The sequence below is a fragment of the Ctenocephalides felis genome, unplaced genomic scaffold, assembly GCF_003426905.1.
Source record: "Ctenocephalides felis isolate EL2017-DRISC unplaced genomic scaffold, ASM342690v1 CF-g0.4_SCAFFOLD_01886, whole genome shotgun sequence".
Classification (NCBI taxonomy): domain Eukaryota; kingdom Metazoa; phylum Arthropoda; class Insecta; order Siphonaptera; family Pulicidae; genus Ctenocephalides; species Ctenocephalides felis.
In genome coordinates, this window is record NW_020538040.1 from 36,815,471 (window position 1) to 36,840,183 (window position 24,713).

At 29.6% G+C, this 24,713-nt stretch overlaps 1 protein-coding gene across 1 annotated transcript in view; it reads right to left on the reverse strand.

Moving 5' to 3' along the window:
* Window positions 1-3,804: 3,804 nt before the first annotated feature.
* The window catches only part of LOC113374907 (sodium-independent sulfate anion transporter-like), a 33,462-nt gene continuing 12,553 nt past the window's right edge, over window positions 3,805-24,713 (reverse strand). The window contains exons 2-12 of the mRNA XM_026614869.1: window positions 15,029-15,256; window positions 12,725-12,895; window positions 12,133-12,353; window positions 11,101-11,251; window positions 9,008-9,172; window positions 7,123-7,284; window positions 6,929-7,029; window positions 4,576-4,758; window positions 4,249-4,416; window positions 3,920-4,183; window positions 3,805-3,810 (exon numbers count right to left, since the gene is read on the reverse strand). Of these exons, the coding sequence (XP_026470654.1) occupies window positions 3,805-3,810; window positions 3,920-4,183; window positions 4,249-4,416; window positions 4,576-4,758; window positions 6,929-7,029; window positions 7,123-7,284; window positions 9,008-9,172; window positions 11,101-11,251; window positions 12,133-12,353; window positions 12,725-12,895; window positions 15,029-15,256 (1,820 nt within the window). The remainder of the gene's footprint in view (window positions 3,811-3,919; window positions 4,184-4,248; window positions 4,417-4,575; window positions 4,759-6,928; window positions 7,030-7,122; window positions 7,285-9,007; window positions 9,173-11,100; window positions 11,252-12,132; window positions 12,354-12,724; window positions 12,896-15,028; window positions 15,257-24,713) is intronic.

Below are 24,713 nucleotides of genomic sequence, written 5' to 3' on the forward strand. Positions count from 1 at the left end.
GAAGATTTTTTATGTTCACTGCTAAAAAGAAATTAGTATTAAAATCCGAATTATTTTTCGATATTCAGAAAAAGTATATTAAAAATTAAAAAAAATGTTTCCCTAAAAGCAACCATTGCGTTAACACAAGCAGAAAGTTTGTTAAATGATTCAAATCGGATGCTTAGTTCTCTCAAAAACTGCCATATTTGCCCCTTTAGCTCTATAAACTAAATCTAAACACCACTTTTTCCCATCATTACGAATCGAATGTTTTTTGGATCATTCAAATCGGTTCATTTTGCTCCATATATCTTCGAAAAAAATTAATCACAACATCTTCTCATAAATAGGAATCGAATGTTTTATGAATCATTCAAATTGGATAATTCGTACGCACGAAATCGTCGACGAAAAATTGTTCACACACACAAATCCATTTTTTCTGAGGTATGCCAGAATGTTCAGAAAGCTCCGAAACGTAAAAATATGCAAAAAATTTTATTTTCGATTTTTGGCCCATTACTATAACTTAGGTATTAGTTTATGCACTATAAGATGATATTGCCATATAAACATCGTATAAGCAAAAATAAAAATCACCATTATTAGCTTTCCAAAAAAGTTTATGTTTATAATACAATAGACAAAATTCATATGTACATTCGATAAAATATCGAGAATCATAATGACGTTATTTATTTTAAAATACATAATTGATACATGCGCAGCAATATTTTTAAACTATCTTTATCTGTGTAGTTATCAAAATAGCTACTAATGTTTATACGCTAAAACATCAATATGCCTTTTTATTATATAATTGTATTAAGCAATCGTCCGGAAATTGTTCTTCTAAAAGATTTTATTTAAATAATTATCTTTTTTCTGTGTATGCCAATTTTGAATTATAACATTTAATTTGGTAGTTAGATTTCTGAGACGATCGGTGTTAATTTTGAACAAGAAATAATTATGAATGTCAGAATCACCCAAATATCATGGCCAAAAACTTGATAAAAAACCACGGCATTGAACGGCTCAGAAGAAAACGGCCCCTTTTTGATATTCTTTACTAATCCTATAATATGTACAATTACTCGTAGGCTTAATTAAATATTTTCACATCCGGACTACATCTATAAGCTAAACATATCCAACATCGAATCGGATCACCACTGGTTGACCATTCAACGTTTTTTCCTTATTTAATAAACCATTAAATCTACTGAATGTTGTTTATAACGAAAGATTGTAATTCACATATGTAAAAAAAAAAAATAATTATGAATTTTATTTGTAAATAAAGTAATAGAATCATATATATATCCTCGAGTGGATATTTGACCACGAGGGAGATGATGTATTCGATGATCTAATAATAGAAACATGAAACCGGGTCGATGAACTACTGGACATAAAAAATCGACTCAAAATAATAAAGCAAAAATAAAATTTAAAAGTTCAGAAAGTTCCATCCCAACAAGACATCAATTCAGATAAAAAAAAAACAATAGATTTTAAACATTTAAATAAAATTTAATTATTAACAGTTTCTATCAAATTATTAAGTTTTAATTTGAATTATTAAGTTTATTAGTCCGCAGTTTTAGAATTTTTGAATTAGTCATGCCGATTTTTGAGAAAATGCGTTCAAATACTTTTTCCGAGTTTTGCGAAACTGTACAGAATCGCCTGGACCACCAAGAAAAGATTAAAAACGCGAGTTGGATTTTTGTGGAAAACATCTGATTCAAAATGTTAATGAATGGTAAGTTATTTTTTATAAGCCGTTTATTGCTCTATATTATTTTCCGCAAAATTATATTCTCGGTTAGTAACCGACTAACCGAGACTATAATTTTGCAAAAATTACTTCTATATAAATCATATGATACAACACATCTATATTTTATATTTAAATTCAATTTATTTGTATTCATTTTTATATATTTTAAATTATATTTTATTGTATATTTTTTTGATTATTGTAATATTTTTAGATTATGACTGGCGCTACGCTATTGTCACCTATATGTAACAATTATTTTAAGTAATAAAAAATCACATATTATATATAAGATTAATTTAAAAGAGATGAGATTCACTTACTCTGACTCATCTTTTAGCCACAGAGGCAACTTTTCCGGTAAAGTTGTTTCAGATTTAGGTTTTTGATTGCAAGGCGACATTTGTCGTGAATCCATTGTATATAATTATCAGATTATGTTAACAAATTTAACATTTTATAACATTAAATATTTTAATATATTTTAAATATTGTTGACCATATGATGATTCCCAGCGAGCATGATGTTGACACTACATAACTAATTCTTTGTTTACGTTTTGCGTTACTATGGCAAAATTAAATACTCTTTCACTAATAAGATTGTTTCAGTCACTTGAATTTCGATCTAAACTAACAAAATATGGAAATGTGTAAAAGTCGAGCACAATTTTTCTACTGGATTAATTTTGTTTAATGTAAATGGTTTCAATGTGCACTACGATCACGTCACGTGGGGCATTTATTTCTGAACATTCCAATCAAAATGAAACTAGTGGTGTATAGCACCGTGCTTTAAGGTAAATAACTGAAACTTACCGTACCTTAAAGAAATGTTCGAGGAATATTAAATGATTTCAAATAAATACTGTAACATTTTCTAATATTTATAAGAATTATTTAAACTGAATTACAAAATTAAAATCATTTATTTAAAGTATATAAGTGAGCTTTAGAACTGTAGCCAGTATTAAAATTAAAATCTGAATTATTTTCGATATACAATAAAGAGCTTAATTTGAAAAAATTTTGAAAAAAAAGCTTAATTTCCTCAGAACAGCCATTTTTTGCCCATTTAACTCTGTATGTCCAAAATTGCTGGACCTGCCTTCGCCAAAAACTAATCACCAATTTTTCACATAATTACAAAATGAATGTTTTTTCGATCATTCAAATAGGATCCTCCGTTCTCTCAAAAACTTGATTTCTATTGTCTGCACTCTTTGCTCGGTAATTCCGAGATGGCTGGACCTGTCTTTGCCAAAAACTAATCAGCACATCTTCCTATCAATAGAAATCGAATCTTTTCTAATCATCCAAATCGGTTAATCCGTACGCCCGAAAACGTCGACGAAAAAATGCGGACTTACAAAGCACACACACACATTTTCTCTGGGGTATGGCAAAATTCAGAAAGTGCTGAAACGTGAAGATATGCAAATATTTTCATTTTCGATTTTCGACCGATTACTATAACTTACCCTATGGGAAGCTGAAAATAATAGTTGAAATGATTGTTGTTTTCAGAACTAAAAAGTTTCCGTCCTTTAAAAAAAATTCTTTTAAGTTTCATAAGTAGTTTAAACATTTTGGAAATGAAAGCTATCGCATTCTTTCGGAAATTGTTAAAAATTATAACAATTTATCTAAATTCTAAATCTAAAAATGATGCTTATTAATAATAACTTGAAAAAAATATACCTTATAATGATATTATTTTTAATTTCACCACAAATAACAATAAGTATAACATAAAATTGCGTTGTATTTCGATGCTGTCTTTTAGACGCTTTAGATTTATCTGATAGATTAAAAATAATATTTATTGCTATTTTTGGATTAAACCTTCCCCAATTTTGAAAAATAGAGAAAATAATTTTAGAACCCGATTCACAAATTTTAAGCTCTAAGTTAAAATCTTTAATTTTTGTTGATAGATATTAGTAGATTTAGGTTTTTTCAAATAACGTAAATGTATTATGATTCTGATATGAGAGACCACATCTAATTAGTTCAACTATTACGTTATATTTTATTCAAAACTATTCGAATAATGAATATAATTTATTGTAAATAGTTATGCGCTAATAATATAATGTATTAATTACTATAATGACTTTGTACTGAATTATTATTAGTATAATTTTCAACTAATTTATCTTCTTCACTTATTTCATCTTGTTTTACACATTTTTCATTGTTTGTTGTATATTTTGTATCACCAAAATATTTTTTGTCGCTTTTATCTTTTGAATTAGAAAGGAGAGTAAGCTTTTCTAACAATTCTTCTTCTGAACTGCAATATTGTAGCGTTCCTCTAATAGTCTTCAACGTTTTAAGAGCTCGTTCGTTCAGGTGTAAAAACACTAAAATTTGATCTTTTCTTGCATATAAGTCTTTTAGAGATTCTATTCCCTAGAATTATTGCAAAGCTCTCATTATTTCTACTAATTTTAATTTAAAACTTTTAATTATTTTACCTTTGCAGCACTGTAATCCATTCCATGCATTTTTGAGCAGTCTAAAATCAGCGGACCCGAAAAATTTAAAGAAACTTTGGTCAATTCTCCTTTCAAAAAGTCAACCGAAGGAAAGTAAAGACCTGTGTCTGGGCATAACACGCGATATTCAAGACCTTCGGGTGTCCACTTGAAGAAAACAACATTTTGATTAATCAATTAGTTATATTTATAATATAATTATAAAAACAATATATCAGATGCGTTGACAAAATGCATTTGTCTAAATCTTTTATAAAATTATATTTATTAAATGATTTAGCGCATTTACGAAGCATTAATATTCACCTTAGATATGTGATTAATTTCGGGCCTTGCCCACAAATAGAGCAAAGGACATAAAGTCAGAATTACACCAACACTTAAGCCAAATTCTACTCCTTTATATAAAGATGCAGCAAATGTACACCCCATAAATAACACGTCCAATTTATTAGTCCGCCACATTGGCATCACTATTTGCCAATCAAACTGCAAATAAGAATCTAATAAATATAGATAGACATTCGATAAGTTATAAATTATTTATTAAAACTGAATGATACTTTGGAGAGATATTAATATACACATAAAATACAGCTATCATAATAATTAACTCTACGAGAAAAGGGCGTCCATTAATCACGTGAGCCAGTTTTTAAGGATTTTTGGACCTCCCCTCCCTGTTGGTGATACATGTTGATATTCAAAATTAACCCCCCGCCTCCCCCACCAAAGATGACGTGTAATTTTAGTTACGAGAAAACATTGTAAAATTTTTGATTTTTTTCGAAAATGTTTGAACTTTTGTTTAAAAATTAGTTAAAAAATAAATACACGTGATATCTTACTATACCTCTCCCTCCCCCACGTCATGTGATTAATGGACGCCCCCCCAGAGTGTGTTTTCCGCAGAAGAGACAGCACTGTACAAGCCAGCAAGCCGCTCAAGTATTTGTTACACATAATATTTTAAGATTTTCCAATTATCAACAATAAAAAATCATTTAAAAATTAAGAACTAAACTTCTAAAAACCAAAAATCACAATAAAAATTAGAATTCTCAATAGTCTAACCCCGATTGATAAATTTGAATCAAATTTAGACACACAATAGGTGACCCTTGTACACAGGTCGTCAAGCAAGTATTGTAGTATCTAAGTATTGTAGTTCGACCATTTGACCTATTACACAACTTAATTTTATTATTGATGTAATTCTAAACATTATTATTTATTTCCTTTGTTAATTACTGCACATACTAAAGTACAAATCGACGAAAAATTTAACATCGTAGATAAAATTGAAGCTTGGAAAAATATGAAACTTTATAATAACGACTTAAGTGGCTAATATTATTAACTTCTCGAAAGAGACTTTTAAAAACTTAAAAACGAGGACTAGCATTTATCAATTTTGTGCGACGATCAGCCAAGCCGTTTCTTTGTAAATAGCAGAAAAATGAAAAAAAAAATGTCCATGCTTTAGCCCGCAATTCAGAATCAATTTTGATTTTCAAGAACCGTTCGAAAGATATTGGTTGGGAATCGTGCCGATTAGTTTTTGGTAAAGATCGGCCGGGCCGTTTTCTTGTAATAAAGTGCTAAAAATTTTTTTTTCGACAATTTTTATGAATTTTTTGACGGTAGATACTATAGTCTTATAGATCATACTAAAATATTACGGCCTTACAGCAAGTGGTTTAATTTTAAGAATTCGTCAAAGTTTGCAAAAATTAGTATTGTTTTGTTGGCGTTTGTCAAAATTAAAACTTTCATCGACATTTGCTCAAAAACGCATGAACCGATTTTAAAAATTTAAAAAACAATCTATGTATTTTGTTGTGGATTATCTTTTCTCAGTTTCGTGCGACGACCGGCTGAACCGTTTCTTTGTAAATAGCAGAAAAGTGTAAAATTTTTCGTCGACGTTTTAGCTCTCAATTCTGAATCGATTTTAAAGAATCAAAAATTGTTTGAAAGATATTGGTTGGGAATGATACTAATAAGTTTTAGGTAAAAATCTACCGAGCTGTTTTCTTGAAATTAACTGTTGAAAAAAAATGTCGCCAATTTTTATGAAACTTTTTTTGGCAATAGATATCATGGTCTTATAAAGCATACTAAAATGTTACGGCCCTACGACAAATAGTTTAATGTTAAAAAGTCATCAAAGTTTGAGTAAATATTATAGACAAAATTTGTGTAAAAAGTTGCTTTTGTGATCTGATGAGTCAAACATTATCAATTCATTCAGTGTAAAATAATGAGCTACAAGTTTAGAGCATACAAGCACGTGTTTGTGCCATATAATTAATATAATTACAGTTAATTTAACATTCGAAATCGCAATGTTTAGATTTAATTGAAAGCGGTAACTTCATTTTTAAAATAAACAGTTGTAAATTTTATCTAAATATCTGAATTTCAATTTCGATTGACTAAGTCAATTCTTACACATTTCGGGGAGTTTATGCAACTTGCCTTAAGGCTAATGCCACTTTCAACTAGTTTGTGTTCAAGAGTTTTTATATCATAATAAACCGTTTCGCTGCAATCACCAGCTAAATATAGTAGTAAATTAAGTTTTTTTAGATAGCTGTCATAATGGATAACTAAAATATGAATCTAATATCAATAATCGCAATGAAATTATATTTACCATGAACATAACAGCACATATCAACACTGATGAAAGAGTTGCTCTCGGAATATAGTAAAAGTATGGAGTGAGAAAACTTAACGCTAAAAGCGTCATAGTACCTAAAATAATAATATTAATATTTCTTATCAAACTATATCCTAATAAATTGATCATTTTACAATTTGTGAAGATATTATTATTTCAATTTTCACCTGAGTACAAGCCTGCCATTGGAGAGCGAACACCACTTGCATTGCTGACTGCTGATCTGGTGAAAGCACCACAAGTTGGGATCGACTTCACGAAACTGCCAAATATATTACATATTCCTAGAGTGAACATTTCTTGCGAAGCATCTACAGAGCATCCGACAGCTGCAAATTATGTTTAACATTTTTAAATTTAGTGTATTTTTAATATAAGTATTTAATTGAAAAAAATAGAAATTAAATTTTATATACAGTATTTTCAAAATTTGGAGTCTATATTTAGTTAAGTTTTTTTTAAATATAACACTTTAATTCAAAATTTAAAATAATTTACATATATATTTTTTTAATTATATGATTATAATTACTGAATATCGTTCTCAATAAAGTGTAATTAGATAATTATGTTCTTTATGAAGATAAGTAACTATTTCATGAATCTTAAAAACACATGTAATTTGGAAAAGTAAATGCAAATTAAATTATTTTATTTCACCATATCAAAACAAAAAACAGTGATTAAGATTTTTTAATTAATAGCGAAAGTAATCATATTGCATGTATCTGTCGCATCCATGAGTATAATGAACTTCCCGTAGGGTAGTTATAGTAATGGGCCGAAAATCGAAAATGAAAATTTTTGCATATCTTCACGTTTTGAAGGTTTCTGAATATTTTGGCATACCTTAGAAAAATTGGATGCGTGTGTGTGTGTTTTGTATGTCCGCATTTTTTTTGTCCACGTTTTCGGGCGCACCGATTTGAGTGGTTAAAAAAACATTCGATTCCTATTGATAGGGAGATGTGCTGATTAGTTTTTGGCAAAGACAGGTCCAGCCGTTACGGAGATACGGAGCAAAGAGTGTAGAAAATACAAATCGAGTTTTTGAGAGAACGGAGTATCCGATTTGAATGATCTAAAAACATTATATTTGTAATGGTTGGGAGAAGAGGTGATTAGTTTTTGGCAAAGTCCAGCCATTTACTCTGCTCTGTATTTAAAGATATTAGACAATATTACAATATTTATAATAATCTTAAAAACACATTTAATATTCCTCGAACATTTCGTTACGGTACGGGAAGTTTAAGCAATTTGCCTTAAGGCACGATGCCATGCGCATCGCAAACTTCCTGTACCGTTTTTTTAATTTAAATTATTTTTATTTTTTTTTTAATTCGGATCTATTTAATTTTTTTTTATTTTATTTTTATTTTTTTTATTATTTTAGACGAAATATCGAAGCGCGTGATCGCCGCGCTGTAGTCGAACGGTTAAACAATAAATCTTGGTGCGGAATCCATAGAAATGCTAACAACATCTGTACTTATTATTAAAATCTCTAAAACATATGTAATAATTTGATGTCCATATGTGTAATGATAATTTTTGACCGCCAAATGGCATTTTTGTTTACATTTTTTTCGGATCTCCGAAACCGCTGTACCTGCTTGCCAAAAATTTTATCATTTGTTCATTTTGTCAATACAAGTAAAATGTTTATTGAATCATTCAAATCGGACGCTCTATTCTCTTAAAAACTGAATTACCATTTTTGGCACTTTTTGCCCTTTGTATTATAAAACGTCCCTGACTTTGTCAAAAACTAATCAACACGTCTTCCCGTTAATACGAAGCGAATATTTTTTTAATTATTCAAATCGGTTGAGTCGTGTTCCCGAAATCGTTGACGATAATTTATATCCGCACATACATACATACTACACACACACACTCACATGCATCCATTTTTAACGTATGCTGAAATGCTCAAAAACTATTAAAATATATAAAAAAAATTATTTTCGATTTTTTTGCGATTATCATAACTTAGCCCGCGGATAGTTAATAATACTTTATAATAATGAAGCTAGTAGTCATACTTACAGAATGCTTTGGCTATAGCAACATTAGCTAATACGCAAACTAGAGGTACAACTATGATGGCAGATCCTAGATCGCTGCACATTTCAACGAATGTTACTGTTCTATTTCCAACATTTGCTTCAAATGGTGGAGGACCAAACGGTGGCAAGCCAGCTTGTACTTTACCTTAAAATGTTAATAGAATGTTAAAACCTAATTAGTTACAAGTTACTAAAAAATACAATAAGTAATATGATCAAGGAATGACGTTTCACATCTACACAAAAAAGTGCAAGGATAATATGAAACTAAAAAATACTGCAATTAGAGATGTTAGATAAATTATTATGATTATTGTCTGCACAATTTGGTTACAAAAAAATAATTTAGTACGGGTTCAGAACATTCAAGTAACAAATAATGTTGAATTGCTGATCTTTTTTTTTTTGCACGTTTTTAATAACTCTAATATGAAATACTATATAATATATGATATCAGAAAACTATCAAATATTGATTATGATATATTGATAAAAGAAGATTTTATGCACGAAATATTTATTGTTTTGAAATTTTTCATGCATGCGTGCAACGTACTTTCAGATTCTATGGCAGAATTTTCGTAAACGAGTGTACATAGATACTTTAAGAATTTAATTGTGTCTATCTTATATTCGCATATTAAACATTTTCAGGTAAGTAGTACTAAAAGTGATTTTTTTTAAATATTAATACTATATTTATATTTTTATAAATAATTTAGTATTAATAATTTTATAATAATAATTGTATTATATATACTAAGTCTGGTGAAAATAAAAAAGCTCTTAAAAGACATATCATTTCCATGAAAACAAAATTGGAAATGTTAGATCGGCTCAAAAAGAGCAAAAAGATCTCACACGTTGCCAAATCATTGGATTTAAATGAATCGTCAATAAGGACTATAAAGAAAAATAAGCAGAAAATTAGAGATTCGGTTGCTGCAGGCAGTTCATTCTCCTTAATTAAATACTTCTCCTCCTAGGACAACAATAATAAAGCATATGGAAAAAGCCCTTAACATCTGGATTGAAGAGTGTTTAAAAAAGCGGATTCCAAAAGCATTGCAAATTCACGATCATTTAAAAAAATGGAGAAATTGCTACTAATTCAGATTTTTTCAGCAAGCAAAGGGTGGTTTGATCATATGAGAAAATACTTGTCACTAAAAATCGTAAAAATAGAAGATAAGAGAACATCAGCCGATAAACAATTCCAAAATTATCCAATAAAATTTAAGAAATATATTGGAGAATGTTCAGCATACCGGGTTTTTAATGACGACAAGACTACGTCTATGCAGAAAAAAATTGCCAATTGTACGCGCACTTCTAATAACGAAAACTTGCAACAGGTTTCAAAGTACAAGTAAGAAAAGAAATTGGTGAATCTGGTTCGGTAGAAATTATATCAGAGTTATCCTAGGTAATTTACATGATGGCAAAGGTGAAAATAAAAAAGGTAAAAACTTTACACTACCAAGCTATAAAAAGTATTAGGGTTAGCCAAACAGTTAGATTCATATTTCTTAAATAAAAATCCGCGAAGTGAAAAAATCATGAAATTCAAAAGTGAACTTCACATGTGCTTAGAACATATATGGAGATTTATAAAGATTTTTTTAATAAAAGCAACTAATCAATAATCACAATTTTTTTTCAAAAATCAAGTAATGATCTGAAGGAAGTACAGAAAATTGTTCAGAGGATGCGAGTATTTTCCCAAAAAGAAAACGCTCGCGGTAACTAGTACTTATAGTTATAAAGAAGAAAATATTATTTAATTCATTTAATATATGTATTACTTTTTTTAAAATAAATATCTATCTATATTATGAAAATATAATAGAATGTAATTTTTAAGGTATTATTAACTTAGCGTCTCTTTTTGTACTTAAAAAAAAATTAAGCAGACTTTTAAACGATAAATTAATAATAATATAATATTTTTTTGGTTTACAAATATTTTAATAATTTAGTTTCTATCATGTTATATTAATGATGATATTGTTCATGAACTATTATTATTATGTTTAACTATGTGTAAATGTATAAAAAAAACTACTGTCATACCTGAAAGTATAAATGGTGCTTTCCCAGAATTCCTTTCCCAAAAGTAAGCCGTCAACGCTGTAATTAAAACGATCAAGGCATTTCTTCCAGTTGAAATAAACCATAAGGTTCTTTTTAAAACAGGACTGGAGACTTTCAAATCTTTTATTTGCTAAAATTAATAAACTTTGAATTGTATATTTAAATTTAATTTTATGCATATAATTTTAAACATGTGATATCATATCATTTTAAAAGATCGGCCTTCCAAAGTTACTGGGGGTCGGTCATACATTTGGACACTATTGGGACGCTCTAAATGAGCCAAAACAGAATTTTTCAAAATTTGACCCGAACTTTGGGTCTATATGTATATATATATATATATATATATATATATGTATATATATATATATATATACGAGGTCTGTTCAAAAAGTACCCGGAATTTTCGTTTTTTCAAAAAAATATTTATTTATTCGTCTACATTAATGTGGTCCCCTTCAAAGTAGTCCCCCCCAGATATAATACACTTATGCCAGCGTTTTTTCCAATTTTCGAAGCACCCTTGATATTCACTTTTTGATATGTCCTTGAGCACTCTCAGCGATTTTCTTCAATCGAGGAAAACCGCCGTCCTTTCATGGGTCTCTTCAACTTTGGGAATAGGAAAAAGTCACACGGAGCCATATCTGGTGAATTTTTGCACTTTGCAACACTTTATTTCATTTTTTACGCAAAATTTAATAAAGTGTGTAATAAATATTTATACAAATTCTTTGACTTTTCAATTCTTCCATTGTAAAAATCGCCGAGCTCAGAAAAACACGTCGAACCTTAGCGACTACCACAGACAAAGTAAACAGTGAATATAGCTGAAAATTTCATCATACTTTAGGGGCATGTATACCAACACAATAAAAAAAAATTTTTGACAATCAGACACTCCAGACCCGCGAAATTTAATTATTAGTAATTCCGGGTACTTTTTGAACACACCTCGTATATATATACATACATGTATGTGCGTGTATTTTGTTCATAATATCTTACCCTTAATGTTAAAAGAAAAACTATACAGCATAAGGCAAGTATAGAATCAGCTAATCTCGCATTTGATATCCTTTGTATTAGCTGCATCAATGTATCCACAAATCCATGTCCTGTATAATGCAGCCCTAGCAAACCTTTTGCCTGCGCACAAATAATTATTAACGACATCGCGGATGTAAAACCCGATACGATTGGGGCACTTATGAAATCGACTAAAAATCCTGTTGAGTAAAAAAATTACATAAGTAATAAATACAAATTTTCACTAATTTTAAATAATCTTCGAATTGAATTATTAGAAACAATTCAAATTTTTAACAATTTATTAATAATATAATTGATAATAAAAGTACAATTTATAAACTTGCAATAATGAACTATACTAAATAAGATTTGAAGAAATCAAGTAAGAAGAATTACATATATAGTTAATATATCAATTTTCATTCTGAAATTTGAAATAATAAATCATTTAAATTACGAAAATAATGTGAATTAAATTTGTTGTTAATTTCAACATTACAAGATAATGAATTAGTGATAATATGAATTAAAAATTTACTACAAATAATATTTAAAAAAAATTACTTGCCAAGTTTCAGTAATCCCATCATAAGTTCAATGCAACCAGCTAAAAAGCCTAGTAAAACTACATATTCGACTGGTTTTTCATGACAATATTCCAAAACCATCAGAGCAACTAAACTTGTTGGTCCTAAAGATACTTCTTTAATGGTACCAAAGATGACGTATAAAAATGCACCTAAAATATATATAGACGTAGATATATATACATAATATAGTCAACGAGCCAGCGAGCTATTTGATTAACTTGTTTTCACAAAGAAAACAAACAAACTAGAAATGTTTTAAATGATATTTTATTATCGGTCCATTAAGAAAGTACTATTCTGGCCAGCATATGGCGGTTGCGTCATCATCCCTTAAATTTTTGAAAATGTCAAAAAAAAAGTTTCTATAACTTGCTCCCAAATGGCTCAAATTTTGAGGGTGTATTCTTTTAACTATTCAGAAAGTATATGTAAACAGCCAGAATATTCTGACAGTTGCAAGGATCTGTCAGTCGAGTACATAATAGTCACGACGCACAAGGGGGGTATGGGACCAATTATGTATGGGCGCGTTGCCATACATAATTGGCCCCACCCTGATATATAAATAATTTATACGCCATTTTGAAGATTTTCTTAAAAAAATCCGATATACCAATCTTCAACTTTATAACTGACCTCTGGCCGAGATATCATTGAAAATATGCCAAAGTGACCCCTTTTTCAAACTCACTTTTTGGCGTAACCATAAAAGATATCGAAAAAAAATTACGTAATTCTACTCACATTGGCTTAGACCATATAATGTAGAACAATTGATGCCAAATAATCATTTCTTATTAGCTAAAAAGGATAAAACTAGCTGTAAGTGGAATTCTGTCTTGAGGCAATTATGGCATCGTGCCTTAAGGCAAATTGCTGGAACTTCCCGCACCGTAACGAAATGTTCGAGGAATACTGAATGTTTTCAAATAGATTATTATAAATATTGTAACATTGTCTAATATTTATAAGAATTATATAAACCGAATTGCAGAGTTGAAATTATTTGTGAAGTATATTAGAACTATAGTCAGAATTAAAAATAAAATCTGAAATATTTTCGATATACAAAATACTAAAAACAAAAAAAAAAAAAAATGGAACAAATTTTTTTTTTCCAAAATCAATTATTTTGTTAAGACAAGCAGAAAGTTCTTTGAATCATTTAAATCGGACGCTTAGTTCTCTCAAAAACTGCCATTTTTTACATATTTAGCTCCGTATCTTCGAAATGGCTGGGCCTGCCTTTGCCAAAGACTAATAAACTCTTCTCCCAATCATTACTAATTGAATGTTTTTTAGATCATTCAAATCGGATACTCCGTTCGCTCAAAAATTCGATTTCTATTTTCTGCACTCTTTGCTCCGTATCTCCGAAACGGCTGGACCTACCTTTGCCAAAAACTAATCAGCTCTTTTCCCTATCAATAGAAATCGAATGTTTTTTGAACCATTCAAATCGGTTGATCCGTGCGCCCTAAAACGTGACTGGAAATTTGTATCCACACATACATACACACACACACACACATACACACACACACACACACACACACATCCATTTTTTCTGAGGTATGCCAAAACGTTCAGAAACCTTCAAAACGTCGAGAAATGTAAAAATTTTCAATTCCGATTTTCGGCCCATTACAATAACTTACCCTACGGGAAGTTAATAAATTTTCAATTAATGTTTTCGGGTAGTGCGTTTCGTTCGACTACTTTCTTATTAGTGTTATTCGAAAGCCTATCGTTTTTTCTTCTAGTACTGCAAGTATTGTTCAGATCAAATTTGGGAACACATTGGAAAATTGAATTGAACATTGAACATTGGAAAGATCTAGATACAATAGAAAGTATGGAGCGATAGAACAAAAGAACTGCCGGAGTACTTCAAAGGCTGGAGTTGCGATCAGAGAGTAGTAGCGAGGACTGGATGTGTTCTTCTGGCCTCAGGGCAGGAGAAGGCCACAGTATAACACCGGAGAGAAAGATGCGCGGTGCTGGATAGAACAAGTCTGCAGCAGAAGATATTTTCGGCGCTAAGAGTGATAAGAGAATTCTAGACTGGTTGAAAACAATTGATCGAATAAAAAGATAAAAAAAGGAGTTAACTGTGGAGACAGTCTAGAACGCTAAGTTTATTGGGTCCTCAATAAAATGTTTTGTTCCTCTTAATAAAAAGTGTTAGATTAAGTTAATGCAGGCTTAAGGTATTAGGTAATGTGTATTTCTAAGCTGTTAGACTGAAATACATATGTAAATAAAAAAGTATATATGCATACCCATAAATGCCGAGTAAAGTCCATACTGGGCAGTAAGGCCAGCCAGGGCCGCGTATGCAATGCTCTGAGGTATCAGCGTTAAGCCTATAGTGATACCAGCTATCATGTCCGAAACCGCGGCTTCCCGGTCATATGACGGTAACCAGGACAGTATATGAACTCTTCTATATATAACATCTTTGAGTGTTTGCGAAAATGGTTTCTTTTGTTTCTTCTCCTTCTTTTCCACTAAAATACAAACAATAAAAATGTATTTAATGAAATAATGATTTGATTTCTTGTAAAAGAGATTGTTGATATCACCAAAATATTGAAAATGATACATCTTTATTCTTTATATTTCCTGTTCATGGCACACCTTACAATTAATGCATACATTAGTGTGTATGTTTGCGTGTATGCTTGTATGAATTTATGTATTAATGGATTAGATACATTTCACAAAACATTCAATTTCAATTTTAACTATATACGAGTAGAATGTCTTGCATTGGTACGGAATAAACCAAATATCTTTTCAAACTAGTCAATAAATTTCTAACTAAGTTTTACATGATTTGCTTAGAGTAAATGTACTTACAGTATTGTAATAAATACTCAATTCACAACTTACAATTAGTAAAAAGCATTTTAAGCACTTTTTAAAAGTATCTGTAAAATAATTAAATGTGCGTATGTTAAATACATATTTTCAACATTTTTCGACAAAACTACAGAACGTTTTAACCCTTCTCGCAACTAAGTAGCAGGTTTAGATGAAAACACATACAATACATACTACACGCACGCATGAAATATTCCAACACTTTTCAATGTATGCGAAAATGATCAGAAGATCTTAAAACACAAGGATATCAAAAGTATCATTCTCAATTTGTTGAAATTTTTATAACTTTCTTTCTTTATTATCTATATATTTCATATATACATATTCACACTATAAATCTAAGTTAAAAGCAAAAACTTTAAACATACGCGGGTAATAAACTAAAAACAAAAACTAGTAGTGTATGGCATCGTGCCTTAAGGCAAATTGCTGAAACTACCCGCAGCGTAACGAAATGTTCGAGGAATATAAAATGATTTCAAATAGATTATTATAAATACTGTTACATTGTCTAATATTTATAGAAATTATATAAAATTATATTAACTGAGTTTTAGAACTGTAGCCAGAATTAAAATTAAAATCTGAATTATTTTCGATATTCAAAAAAAAATTTTTTTTGGAAAAAAATTTGTTAAAATAAGCAGAAAGTTTTTTGAATCATTCAAATCAGATGCTTAGTTCTCTCAAAAACTGCCACTTTTTGTACATTTATCTCTGTATCTTCGAAATAGCTGGACCTGCCTTTACCAAAAACTAGCCACCACTTCTTCGTTAATCTTTTTAATTATTAATCAAATTGGATACTCCGGTCTCTCAAAAACTAGATTTAGATTTTCACCACTCTAAGTTTGATATCTCCGAAAGGACTGGACCTGCCTTTGCCAAAAACTAATCAGCACTTCTCCCTATCAATAGGAATCAAATGCAAAATTTGAATAATTCAAATCAGTTGATCCGTGCGCCAGAAAACGTGAACGAAATAATGCAGACACACAAAACACACATCCATTTTTTCTGAGGTATGCCAAAATAATCAGAAACCTCTGAAATGTGAAGATATGCTAATATTTTTATTTTCGATTTTCGGCCCATTACCAATAAATAATGAAAAATCTTAAATTAAATTCACCCGTTTAACTTAAGAAGCAAAATTTGTTTATGTATTTTGTGCTATTTGCATTATAGATATCTAAAATAAATAGAAGATATATAATTCGAAAACCTCCAAAAAACTTAATCTACTGACTGATAAGACTATAAATAGACAAAAGAGAATTAACAAGTGGTGCTTTTGAATCACAAATCGCAATGTAAATATTTAGAAAATTTTAAGTTGCAGAAAACCTTAGTGACTGATGTGATAAATTATTTTTGAAAAAATTATGACCTAGCAACACTAGAAAAAAGTGCCATTATTACTTCATATTTTCAATTATAACAATTAATTGTTAAAATATTTACAACTTAAATAATTGTATATAATATTCATAAACTACATTGTAAAATATCTAGTTAAAAACTGGTTCACTGAAGGACACGTGTGTAGACTTATTAATTGATAAAAAGCTTTTATATGATTCAATGCTTTATAATATGTACGTGAAATTAGTTCAGTTGATTGATTGTTTATCGTTGAAGGGTCCTTGTTACCTCTGAATAGTAGCTAGAAAAATTAACTTTGGTATACATTCTGCTCTATAGTATCGGGAATTAAAGGGCACTAGGTTGACAATAAAAATTAATATTAAAATATTAGGAAAAGCATTAACATTTATAGAACTTGTTATAAGCCCTTTTGTGGGGTAATGGTAAAGATTGAGAACGCAAGCTGGGACAAACTAATCTCGGGTTCACTTCCAACTTCAATCGGCTATGATATCAAGCAGTATTATATCGAATTTCCACTGGAAATTATAGATCACAAATATAATCTCAACTGAAAATCGCCCTTCTTAGGCATTGATGCTTCACATACATACGACAATGCTCTTAGGTGTACATATCTAATAAATATAGTCTACACATAAAAAAGAAGAGTCGTTAAAGAAAAATCGACAATGAAAATTATTATATATCTTTACGTTTCAAAGATTTCTTAACATTCTGGCATACCTTCGAAAAAAAAAAACGCATGTATGTGTGTGCGTGTGAGCGAATAAAATTTTTTTTGTCGACGATTTTCTGAATATCGAAAATAATTCGGATTTTAATTTTAATTCTAATTCTGCTTTAACTTTGATATTCAGTTTATATAATTCTTATAAATATTAATTAGTCCTTCATTTTGATTTATTGAGTTTTGTTTATTTACTTTTCTGTAAACTTATATAAGTTACAGTATTTATAATGATCTATTAGAAAGCATTTACTATTCCTCGAATATTTCATAACGGTGCGGGAAGTTCCAGCAATTTGCCTTAAGGCACGATGCCATATACCACTAGTTATTTTTAATACAATTCCCCGTATTCTGGGTTTCGTGCTATAAAACCCATCTATAAAAGCTTTTTAGTTAATGAAGGATTTGATTATAAACGTATTAACAATACATTTTCGATTATGCTTGAAGAAATTTTTTTTTAAAAAATCCATATTTTTTAAGCAAGATCAGAACTCAAAAAACGCATAAATTATTCATTTATTTTATATTGATTTGTAGAAACATATTTCCAGCAACTGGCCTCAATGAATGATACCATACCATATCCAGCACTTTAAATCTATTTAATAAATCATATAGCGTTTAGTTTATATTGGTTTATAGAAGCAAATTTCCGGCAATTTGCCTCAAGCAATAATAGCATACCAGCACTTTTAACCTATTTAATAAATAAAGCTAACAACTGGCATAACTAACATAAATTTTGCATCTTCCTATTATATAAGCCAAATGTAATCTACGCTTGAAAATGTCTACGGGGACTTTCTGAATTGTTTTGTAAACTTTTTATTTTTTGTTAGTTTTTGGAATTTTGAAATTGTTTAAATGTAATTTTTTTCAATAATGTGATCAATACATTGAATGTGAACTTTTCAGTATGGTTTTTTCTTTATAATAATTAACTATAGTGGTGCATGGCGTCGCACCTTAAGGCAAATTGCTGAAACTTTCCTTACCAGATCAATAAATATTGATCAATAATTAATAACAATTGTTTTAAATATTTTCAAATAGATAATTATAAGCACTATATATTTTATCGTTCATAAATTATACAGTGACGATTTCATCGCTCAAAACACTTGAGAAAGTTTACATTAGAAATAGGTGCCGAATAAATCCATCTGAGAAATTTCTTACAATAAGAATAATGCATTTAGAATATATACATTTTCAAACTGAGTTGTAAATTTAAAATTTATATTTGAAGTATTAAACTTCATATATTTTTTTAAATTTTGAAAAAAAAAAATTTTCTGAAAATTTTAAAGTTTGCTTGAACCATATAATAAACTTTAAAAATTAACAATTTTGGTACGGAACCCGACAAAATTGTAACACAATTAACACACTATAGGCGGGCCCCGTAAAAATACTCATCAGACCAAACTGATATGTGTAGCGGGCAAATCGCTTGCTCGACACGAGTGCTCTTTCCGTCGCCTCGCATGAACACAACTGACTGTCACATTGAACATATTTTTTTATAACTCTTTTTTTAAAAAAAAAAACCGTCTGGTTGGTTTGAACTATAAAAAAATTATTTAATTAATGCATAATTAAACATAAAACTAACAAAAACTAGTGGCGTATGGCATCGTGCCTTAAGGCAAATTGCTGAAACTTCCTGTACCATAACGAAATGTTCGAGGAATATTGAGTATTGAATGAAATATTTTTTTCCTAAAGCAATTGTTATGTCAATACAATCAGAATGTTTTTTGAATCATTCAATTCGGATGCTTATTTCTCTCAAAAACTGCCATTTTGTGTACATTTAGCTCCGTATCTTTGAAATGGCTGAACCTGCCTTTGCCAAAAACTAATCACCACTTCTTCCAATCATTACTAATTTAATGTTTTTTAGATCATTCAAATCGGATGCTCCGTTCTCTCAAAAACTCGATTTCTATTTTCTGCACTTTTTGCTCTGTATCTCCGTAACGGCTGGACCTGCGATTGCCAAAAACTAATGAGCACATCTCCCTATCAATAGGAATCAAATGTTTTTTGAACCATTCAAATCGGTTGATCCGTGCGCCCGAAAACGTGAACGAAAAAATGCGGCCACCAAAAACACACGCACACAAACAGACACATCCATTTTTTCTGAGGTATGCCAAAATGTTCAGAAACCTAAAAACCGTAGAAAAATGGAATAATTTTCATTCGTGATTTTCCGCCCATTACTATATTATATATAGGTTAGTTATAACTAACCTACGGAAAGTTAAAATTTAACGTACATTAGATATATAAACCACTTTTTACATACGTGAAATTTATGGAAAAAATCACCCCTCATGAAGAGGTGCTGGGACCCGAATAGCAAAAATAGCTGAACCACTTCAATTTAACTATTTGGTTTCAAAACAACGCAACTTTGACCTAAAAATGATTCAATAATTGGAGGATTGTCAAATTCTGACCACTCCACTTCTTCATTGTCATTATTTCCAGGATCTCTGGAAATAATCGGTAAAACTCTACGTCTTCTAGGATGAAAAAAATCTTCATCCACATACACTACCAAAATCAGTAATATCAGAATCACTTCCAATTTGTGATAAATTATTGGCGCAAACTTTACTATCGCTATCCGATGCCATTATTTCATTATTGCAAATAACAATGTAAAAAAACTATACAAATTGAACTATACAAATCTGACTAATAACTAAAATATTTGATAAAATATATATTGAACACCATTTTATTGTTGTAAATTTGCATATTTATCTACAAAACAAATTGCGAGTAGCTTGAATGAAAGAAACTTGAAGATAAAACATATTGTTTCTTATCCTTATTCTTATTCTAAAAGTCTTTCAATACGTAAATCAATTGAATCTAGAAAAAAGTATAATATCAGCTATTCTTTCAATATCATATGCAAACCGATCAGATAAAAGTATTTTGACTCGCTTAGTTAGTCTATTCAAAGCGTAATAATACCTTGCCCGCCGATAAGCAACAGTCCTCGCAGAGCGTAATTTTACGGGGCCCGCCTATAGTGTTATTTTTAAAAATTTGATCAAATATCAGATGACAGATCAATGATCAAATGATCATTTTTGACCGCCAAATATCATTTTTTTTTACCTTTTTCTCTGTATCTCCAAAGCCGCTAGACCTGCCTTACTAAAATTTTTATCAATTTTTATTTCGTCAATACAAGTAATCTTTTTTGAATCATTCAAATCGGGTACTCCGTTCTCTCAAAAACTGATTTACCGTTTTTAGCACTTTCTGCCCCATATCTTCGAAACGGCTTCGAATCAGAACGCCTTCTCATCAATAGGAACCGAATGTTTTTTGAATCGTTCAAATCGGTTGATTCGCACACTCACACACATATTTTCTAATTGTAAGATATGCCAAAATGTTCAGAGACCTTCAAAACGTGAAGATATGAAAACATTTTCATTTTACAGGAAGTTAAAAAAAAATAAAAAATATAAAAGAATAAATATATTGGTTAAAAAGTAAGACATCTAATATTTGCAAAAAAAATAAAACACGTGCTGAATATAAATAGTTTTTAAAATAACTTATTTTTTTAATTAAGTATATCCCAAATTAATTAGTAAATTTAATAAGTAACAACCTGCTTTTATTGGTGTTACCTATATGAAAAACAGTATCAACTCAAGATACAAACATTTTGTTTTGCTACTTCATTAACGCTAAAAAAATGTACACTTTAACATTGACATTTTCTTTACCTTAACTACTTAAATAATAATTTATTACTATCATTAGTCTCATCACATTTTCGTTATAAAGAAAAATTACTACTTACTTTTAGAGTTGTTATGTGACCGTCCAATTTAAATCATATAAAATAGTATATCAGAATTATTATAGAATTATATATAGTTGACCACATTCATAATATGCACATGTGTACGGTTACAACTTTAATAAAAGCTCAATCGACCATTTCTCTAATAACGCCGATGTTGTGTTAAACCTTTGGAAATCAGACGTAAACTGTGACAGAATTATCTGTAACAATTTTACAGATGGTATCCTGACTTTGACGGTGAGATAAAGCATGACATTGAATCTTACGAGATATTTGCTCAAATAGATACATTTTCCGATGCCGATTTTAAAATGATTAAAAAATTGAGATGATGATGCGCTTTCATTTGCATTTTGTTAAGAAAAAGCTCCGTCGATTCGAATATATAGTGATTTATTTATGATTTTAGATAAATATAAAGATAATAAGACTTAATGTTTGATATTGAATCAAAATAAGATTATATTTTAGCATATTAAATTATTATTATTATCACTGTTATAAGCTATTATATGATTACTAACTTCCCGAAAGAGAAGTTTATGTTTTCATCAAAAAATGCGATTCGCTAATTTTATGTTTTCTCGACGTTTCAATCCAATCTGAATCGAACGAGACCGAATTTGGAAAAAGTATGTGTGTGTGTGAACAGATTTTTTGACGTAAATCGACGTTTTCTCAAAAACGGCTGCACCGATTTCAAAAATTTAAAAGCCATTCGATGTATCTCAATGAAGACTATCGATTGTCAGTTTTGCGCTACGATCCGCCGAACCGTTTCTTTGTAAATCGCAGAAAAGTGAAAAAACTTTCATCCACGTTTTCGCCCGCAATTCGATTTTAAAAATTCAAAAACCGTTCGAAAGATATTAGTTGGGAATCGACCTGATGAGTTTTTGGTGAAGATCGACCGGGCCGTTTTCTTGTAATAAAGTGTTAAAAAAAATTTTTCGACGATTTCTTAGATCATACGATAAAATATCACGGCCCTACGACAATTCGTTTAATTTTAAAAATTCGTCAAAGTTTGCAAAAATTACTATCGTTTTTTTGGAATTTGTCAAAATTAGACCTTTCATCGACTTTTGGTCATACCTGAACCGACTTCAGAAAAAAAAGTCATTTGATGTATCTCAATAAGGACTATCGTTTGTCAGTTTTGTGCGATAATCTGCCGAGCCGTTTTCTTGTAATCAACTGTCGAAAAAAAAAATTAAGCCAATTTTTATGGAACCTTTTTTGACGATATATAACACAGTCTTACAGAACTTACTGAAATATTACAGCCCTACGACGTGTAGTTTAATTGAAAAAATTCATCTAAGTTTGAGAAAATAAAAGTTTTTTTTGACGATTGTTAAAATTAAAATTAGACGATTTACTTGGTATAACAATAGAGTACTTGGTCTTATTGAACATACTAAACCATTGAAGTCCTGGAAACTGGTTCAATGATAAAAATTGTTGATTTTTAAAAATTTGCTTTCAGAAAATACTCCGAGTTAACGCGTTCGTTCGTTTTCAATTATGTGTAATAAATCCACTCGGAATAAGTTAGTTAGAGTAAAATCTTGCAAAATTAGAGCAAAGTACTTGCAAAATAGTACTTTGTCATCTTGTCCATTGTATTTTGTCCAAAAGTGATGGCAAATGAATAACTAATCAAAACTGTAATGAACTCTTTATATTTGCAATGAAATTGATCGAAACTGGCATAAGTTTATTGATTTTAATAGAAATAATTACAGATAACAATAAATAAGTTCGTAAAGAACATGAGCAACAATGAACTTTTGAAGATGCTATATATGTACCTTTGTACTGATGATGTCGAGAAGACTGTGTCAATGATGCCCAACATCTGACAGAATTGTTACAAAAACGTTACTAAAACTAGAGAAATTTTAAATAAGACCACTGTGTCATTTTGTCCCTATATTCCATTTTGTCCGTATTTTCCCTAATATTAATCGTAAAAAGTCGAAAATGACATTTTTGCATATATTTACGTTTCAAAGTTGATTCAATTTTTGTGAAGACAGGTCCAGCGGTTTCGGAGATCCAGAAAAAAATTGGTGGTCAAAAATGATTATTAGACCTATGCACATCAACTTATCAGATATTATATAAAGATTTCAATAACAAGTACAATATGTGTTTCATTTCTATGGGTTCCGTACCAAGATTTGTAGTGTAAACATAAACTTCACTTCAAACAAACGTACGGCATTCTCGACAGTATGGATCAACCGAATTGAATGGGTTTCAAAAGTTTCAAGAAATTTCACAAGTTGTAAAAAAATTTAAATTTAAAAAAAATAAAAAAAATATCAGTTTTTTTTCAAAATTTTCATAAAATTATAAATAACGCTACGGGAAGTTCCAGCCTTCATACAGGATGTCATACACCACTAGTTTAAAAATTATCATTAAAACCAAATACGTCAGACCATTATATCTCATAAAATAGAGAAGTCTAAAATTTCTCGAATAAAAAATCAATTTTATTCAAAACTAAACTGCGCTCTTAAATCATTAATATTAAATCGTAAAAATGTTTGTGTTGATGGCAGAATACCATATATTGTATAAAGAAAATAATGAGGACTAAAAATACGATAGCATAAAGATTAAAGTTCTTCGGCTGATATTTAGAATAGATTTTGTTATATTTTTGTTATATTTGATTATAAATTAAAGCAACTCTTCATGAAGATTAGGAATACTAAAACCATGTAAATAGTTAAATTGTTTAATAAAAAAATTCCTCAAATTGTTGAAATGTTTGCCTAGAGTTAATCCCAATGTACTCAATGTGTATCGTATAAATATTTTGAAATTTCTCATTTATTTTTTCATATTGGCCCAGAATTTATTAAATAAAATGTTTTTACATTAAAAATCCTATAAAATTTATTGTGCACATATCAAACTCATTTTCGAAAGGCATATCCAAAATGAACGAGTAAACGCATTCAAATCAATTAAACTTTTTAATTCTAAATACATTTACTATTAAGATCTCAATAGAGCTACAATTTGAAAAAAGAACAGCATAAGACTATTACACAAAAATTCAAGTGCAAGTGCTTGAATATTTCTGAAT